We start from the raw sequence: 7207 nt of genomic DNA, 5'->3' as shown, positions 1-7207 counted from the left end.
AAAACAGCAAAATAAGTACAGAAAAAAGGAAAACCTAAATACATCAATCACCACGAGAGCCACTGTAATGATAATCAACACCTCTCCCGCCACCAAAGACCCAGAAAGTACTAAGGTAGGGCCTTCATTTTATGCAAGTTGTTCTAGAAATCAAAAGAGCGGAAACTAACCTAATTTGTTTCAGGATGCTGGTGTAAACAAGGTAAAGATAGCATAAGAAAAGAAAATTACAGACCAATTTACAAACCAGATGCAAATACCTCAATTATTTGTGAACTGAATGTAATATTATGAGAAAAAAAAGAAGAAAGGCATGTCCAAGTAGAATTTGTCTTAAGAATGCAATGGTTCAAACATCAGAAATTCATCATTTTAATAGATTAAAGGACGAAAGTCCCATGAACACTTAAGTAAACACAGGAAAAGCAGCTGGATTAAGTCCAAATTATCTATTCATAATTTTTAATAAGCCTCAGAAAACTAAAAAGAGGAGGGAATTTTTCATTCTGGTAAAGACTATCTTTCCAAAAACCTACAAGAGAGAAAACTCACCCTACATGAAGACCACACTAAACGCATAGTAAATAAATCTAGCATACAAACATAACAACAAAAAAATGGAAAGCTCAAAAACAAAAGCATGTGAATACAGCACACAGGGATGACGTCACATACCAGTGGAGAAGGACAGATTATGGAGTGACCAGTATTAGGGGCAGTGGCTCATCACATGAAGGAAAATTAAAATTAGATTCTTATCTTCACCATTTAAAAAAAAAAAAAAAACCTACACGGATTAAAGGTCTAAAAATGAAAGTTAAAATTAAAAAGCTAGCAGAAGATGCAGAAGTCCTCTATAACCAGGAAATGGAGAATAATTTTGAAACATCACCCTGGAAGTAAAAATCAGAAGGAAAAAGTTAACTTGACAGAAAAAAATTAAAGGCTATTACTGACAAAGTTATCATATGCGACATGTTAGACAAAGACAACTGCCATGTACAAAACTAATACGAGTTTCCTGTATCTATAACATAAAAGAATCAATGCAAATCAGAAAAGTAAAGACAGGAAGTCCAATATAAGAATAAGGAAAATTTAAGAAATCAGAGGGGAATTCCCTGGTGGTCCAGTGGTTAGTAGGACTCCAGGCTTTCACTGCTGAGGGCCTGAGTTTAATCCCTGGTTGGGGAACTAAGATCCCACAAAGCCACAGAGCCATAAAAAAAAGAAAGAAAGAAGAAATCAGAGAAGAGGAAATCTAAATGTATAAAAAGGAAATCTGAAGAGATAAAATTATCAATCTCCGTAGTGTTCAGAGAAATATAGAGTAAACAAAGAGATACTACTTTACATCCACCAGACTAACAGGATTTAGGAATTAGGTGCTCAGTTCAGTTCAGTCGCTCAGTTGTGTCCGACTCTTTGCGACCACATGAATCGCAGCACGCCAGGCTTCCCTGTCCATCACCAACTCCCAGAGTTCACTCAAACTCCCGTCCATCGAGTCGGTGATGCCATCCAGCCATCTCATCCTCTGTCGTCCCCTTCTCCTCTTGTCCCCAATCCCTCCCAGCATCAGAGTCTTTTCCAATGAGTCAACTCTTCGAATGAGGTGGCCAAAGTACTGGAGTTTCAGCTTCAGCATCATTCCTTCCAAAGAACACCCAGGACTGATCTCCTTTAGAATGGACTGGTTGGATCTCCTTGTAGTCCAAGGGACTCTCAAGAGTCTTCTCCAACACCACAGTTCAAAAGCATCAGTTCTTTGGCGCTCAGCTTTCTTCACAGTCCAACTCCCACATCCATACATGACCACTGGAAAAATCATAGCCTTGACTAGATGGACTTTTGTTGGTAATGTCTCTGCTTTTGGATATGCTATCTAGGTTGGTCATAACTTTCCTTCCAAGGAGTAAGCGTCTTTTAATTTCATGGCTGCAATCACCATCTGCAGTGATTTTGGAACCCAAAAATTTAGGTGTTAGATGATACCAAATGTTGGTGAGGATGTGGGAAACAGGAGGTAACTATCCAGGGCAGCCATTCAGGAGAGAGATCTGGCCACATCGAGTAAAAACAATCAGGTATGGGACTTCCCTGGTGCTCCTGTGGCTTAGAATCCACACTCCTAATGCAGGGGGCCCTGGTTTCAATCCCTGATCCAGGAACTAGATCCTGCATGCTGCAATTAAGACCCAGCACAACCAAATAACTAACTAAATAAATATTTTTAAAAATCAATCATATATGGACAGCCAACAACAGAGCAATCTCACTCCTGGGCATCTAATCCAGAGAAAACCTCTCACAAGTCCTCAAGGAGAATGGATGAAGGCTGTTCACCACAGTCAACCAGGCTACCCAAGAAAGCTGGCAGCAAAACACACAGACCCGTATCTATACTTGAAACGCAACAAAGGTGGTTCTACAGAGCAAGAAGAAACGAACAGTCTCTTCAAGTGGGAGCACAAATGCATACCCACATGGAAAAATATGAAATTGGGCCCTGACTTCAAAATACACAAAAATCAACTCCAGGTATATTATAAATGGGAACAGAATAACAAGCTTGTACATTATATGGGAAAATATCTTTGTAACCTCAAAAAAGGAAAAGATTTAAGACATTTAAAAGCACTATCCAGAAAAGTACTTTATCTACATTAAAATTAAAAAAAACTTCTGCTAATCAAGCCTGCATAAACAGAGGGTGAAGACAAGCCATGGAATGGAACAAGGTACAGACAGTATTCAATCAATAAAGAATATGTGTCCACAACACAGAGAATCCCTACAAGTTGCAAGAAAGAGACCATAACCAAACAGACTTAAACTGGCACTGCCTAAAAGAGGAAATCCCAAAGGATGCTGAAAAAGTTCTCCATCTCATCAGTAATTACATCCTTAATCACCATATCAAAACCAAAATGAGCTATCTTAATACATCAAGTCCAACAATACCAACTGTTGATGAGGGTTAGGAGCCATGAGAACTCTGGTATGTCTGCTGGGAATATACAATGGCACAATCACTTTGGCATTCCTGGTATACGTCAAAATACACATATCCTAAGACTTGGCAATTCTAGGAATATATTCTAGGAAAACTCGCACACATGTTGACCCGTATACAAAATAAGAATGTTCACAGGAGCTTTGTTCCTGTTATCCCAAACTGGAGACAATCCAAATATCCATCTACAGGAAAATGGATATTAATAAATTATGGTACAGTACTCTAACAGAACTCCATACATCAAGGAAAAGGAACAAACAGCTCCAAAGACAACATGGATGATTCTACAAACATAACACTAGGCAAAAAAGTCAGACCCACAAAAATAGATACTTTGTGATGCTGTTTATATCAAGAAATGTGTAAACACACATGACTAAAGAAGTAGTAAGAAAAGCAAAAGGAGACTGATCTCCCCTGGAGGGGAGAAACAGGGATGATGGCAAGTTTCAGAGGCTGCTGGGGGAGTTAACAACATCTATCTTTTGACATGTGGTTTTTACAAGGGTATTAGCTTCATATTTTTTTCCCTGTATAGTACATTATGTTTTAGATACCTTTGTATGCATTTTATAGTTCAGATCTTTTAAAAACAATTAGAATAAAAAGAGGGGGAGAAATCTGGGAGTTTATCACTCAGGGAACGTATTGATAGATAAATGTGGTTACTGCACATAAGAGAATATAATGCAAGAGTAAAGATAATAATTTTATTTACAATTACAGAAACATGTTTGAGTTTTCACACAAAAAGACAAAAGAGGTTTACAGCACAATGCTATATATAGATGCAAAGTTTTGAAAATACAAATACGAAACAAAGCTGTGTATTTTTCAAGAATATACAGATGTACAAATAAAATCATGGAAGGGGAATTAGAAAGGCATATATACATACAAAACACATCTAATATGCTACAGTGGGCAGCAAGAGTCCATAAACTTTTTCTTATGAGGCCAATAATAAATATCTTGGGCTCTGCAGGCCATTAGATGTTATGGCCTACTCAATGCTACCATTACAAGTCAAAAGCCACCACAAATAAGGAAACCAGCAGGCACAGGCGTGTTCAAATTAAACTATATGGACACCCAGGGAACAGGCCTGGGGTGTAGTTGGTCAAGCCCTGGAAAAGAGGAATGGGTTAAGAAAAGGGAATAACGGGGAGAAGGGGGAATCTAATAAAATGAGAGGCTTTGCATGGACCAATGACAGACGGGTCCCTGAAGTATTTTCAACTCAATTCTGGGGAAATATATCCCATAACAGCTAAGAGGCAATCAAAGAAAGAAAGAAAGAAAGAAGACGTTACCTTGTTGTTGTTTTGATTTTCTTCCACACTTACCTCCTTGCTGTCTGTCACAGGAACCCACTTAAATATCCTAAGGGACGTGTCACCCACAGTAACCCACTTCTTCTCCCTAAAACAAAGACACTTCTCAGAACCGATAAAATAAAACAGATTTTCTGATCAGAACTTGTGCTTTTCTACTTCTCACCAGATCATGTGGTCAACCTTAAATGCTTCATAAACTGTCAAATCCTACTTTGCTTTTCAAGGCAAAATCACCCTTTCCAGAAACACTTCACTATCGAATTCCTTTAGCCCCGAACCTTCCACCTGTCACCTCTGCTCACATGGTGTACCAAAACCATTTTTTTCCTCACAGACTACAGTAGTATGGAGTATGAGCACATTTTCAAACTCAGGTATCCATCTTGCATAACTTCTTCATCTCCCCAAAATTAATTCAATCCCACTGATTTTATAAAGTCCTATTATAAAATAGGATATATAAGGATAAAGGATATATAAGATAGTGTCCCTATCTTGGGAACTCATAGCAATGAAAGATAAGTAAAGAAATCATTGTAATATGTGAAGGCGGCAAGAAAGAAGGCTGAAAGACCAGGATATTCCATGGAAGGCAAAACTCCGTGAAACTCTGGGTGCATCAGTTGCTCAGTGTGTCCGACTCTTTGTGACCCCCATGGACTGTAGCCCACTAGGCTCCTCCACCCATGGGATTCTCCAAGCAAGAATACTGGAATGGGTTGCCATTTCCTTCTCCAGGGGAATCTTCCCAACCCAGGGATCAAACCTCTGTCTCCCACATTGCAGGCGGACTCTTTTATCATCTGAGCCACCAGGGAAACTGGGTTGAAACACAATTCCAATAACCAAGGAACAGGATACGATGCTTTCAGCTAACAGAACTGAGCCTTACACTGGCTTTTGGAAGAGGTGAAGGCCAAGCGCCATGGAAAGATGGCTTTAAGATTTCATTTTACAGAAGAGGGTACTTTTGAGATAGGCCTTAAAAAAAATGAGTAGCTGTTCTCCCCTCCCCACACATACCTGGGGAGGGGAAGGCAAGTAACATTCTTGAATAAGGGTGCAGATTATGGATGGCCAGAGTTGGGGAGCCTGAAGTGTGACTTCTGAATGTTTCAAGTCCCAATGTGAGAACAGAAAAGCCAAAAAGTAACTGCTGTTACTGATGATGCTATTCAGCAAATGACATCACAAAAATATAGAGACTGTGATGTAACAGAAAGAAGAATGAACTAAAGACTTAGAAACTGGAATTAATTCCTGGACAAGCCACTCATTTATTCATTTATTCAACAAGTATTGAATCTACAAGACCCTCTGCTAGCTCCTGAGCACACAGGGAACAAGATACACAGTCCTGACTCTCCCGAGCCTGCATTCCAACTGTAAACAGACACCACACAACTCATTTCAGTTAGAAACCTGATTATTAGATTTAACCACATCAAACTGCCATTTCTGCAGATAAAAAAGGCAAATATAGAGGTCTTATGGTTCAACCTAATGCCACTGTGGAAAGCTCCAAATAGGACAGGACCTGATTTAGACTGGGGCTCTTGAAAGGTTTCAGTGAGGAAGCAACTGCAGAGCAGAGCCAGGCACTAACTAGGCAAGTGGAAGGAGTGGGTAAAGGAAGGTTGCTGGGCGGAAGGAAAGGTAGTGTGGCTCCAACTGAAAGATGGCCAGCATCTTGCGAAAGAGGGCAGTTTGAGCCAGTCTAGTGAGGTATGAAGGATCATTTTTGGTCTTTATCCTAAGGACAAGAAGAGATCAATGAAGCATTATTTCCTAAGCAAAAGAGTGCTAAAAAATTCACACTTGAGAAAAATACAAAGTAACGAATGGATCAAGGAACTGGGCCAGTCCTGAAGCAGGCAGGCAGATCACAGGGAGCCGGGTACAGAGTTCTAGGTGAGACAGAGTTCCAGGTGACAGAAGATGCTTAACTGCCCTTGGCTGCAGGTGAGGAGAGAGATGGACAGAAGAGGAAGGGATGCCCAGTCCTAGGTTTCACAAAACCTAAAGCATTAGATTCGGAGGAGGAAGATCATTAACTATTTAACTAGTATTTGTGAGTCCTTAGAGATGAGGAACTTGGTCCTGTAGCAAAATGGACAAATAAACATGCAAATAAATAAAGTTCAAGGTAATGATGACCCTGTTTTCCAGGTGGCTCAGTGGTAAAGAACCCACCTGCCAAAGCAGGAGACACGGGTTCGATCCCTGGGTTGGGAAGATACCCTGGATAAGGAAATGGCAACCCACTCCAGTATTCTTGCCTGGAAAAACCCACGGACAGAGCAGCCTGGCGGGCTATATGGGGTCGCAAAGAATAGGACATTACTTAGCGACTAAAGAGTAACAACAATGACTCTAAAGGGAGCGGAGGGTGAAGGGCAGGAGGTCTTGGAGAAGGCTTCCTGGAGGGAGCTAACACCTACCCGGCTTTAAAGTTATTAGTAAAGTAAAAGTTATCGGTAGCAATCAGCTAGAGAAAAGTACTCAAGAAGTTGGCGCAAACACTGGAACTCCTGGTACAAAACAGGCGGTCAACCTGCGCCTGCAATGAACATGACAGGAGCCGTTTCCAAACAAGGGGGAGATCCTGACTCTTCTAACAGCTCCCAGGTCACCAAGAGAAAATGCCTATCCAGCTCGCGCGCGTGAGCCCATATTAGGAGAAAGACAGGAATTTTTATTCTAATGACTCCCTAGCCCCGTGGCAGGTGGCTTGCCTTAAAGTTCTCATCTAACCCAGACGCCTTAATACGCAGAGTGCTCAGTCTGGCCAACGGGAACCCCTCAGAGATTGTTGGTTAGTATACAGGACAGTTCAGAACGCAAAAGGTTC

General features: G+C 40.7%; 1 protein-coding gene across 1 annotated transcript in view; it reads right to left on the bottom strand.

Moving 5' to 3' along the window:
* The window catches only part of BCL7B (B-cell CLL/lymphoma 7B), a 19776-nt gene that overhangs the window by 10213 nt on the left and 2356 nt on the right, over positions 1-7207 (bottom strand). Inside the window, exon 2 of the mRNA XM_010854350.1 lies at positions 4366-4487. Coding sequence (XP_010852652.1) covers positions 4366-4487 — 122 coding nt within the window. The remainder of the gene's footprint in view (positions 1-4365; positions 4488-7207) is intronic.

Source organism: Bison bison, unplaced genomic scaffold (genome assembly GCF_000754665.1).
Source record: "Bison bison bison isolate TAMUID 2011002044 unplaced genomic scaffold, Bison_UMD1.0 scf7180017864340, whole genome shotgun sequence".
NCBI lineage: Eukaryota > Metazoa > Chordata > Mammalia > Artiodactyla > Bovidae > Bison > Bison bison.
This window is presented reverse-complemented; position numbering and strand designations above follow the sequence as displayed.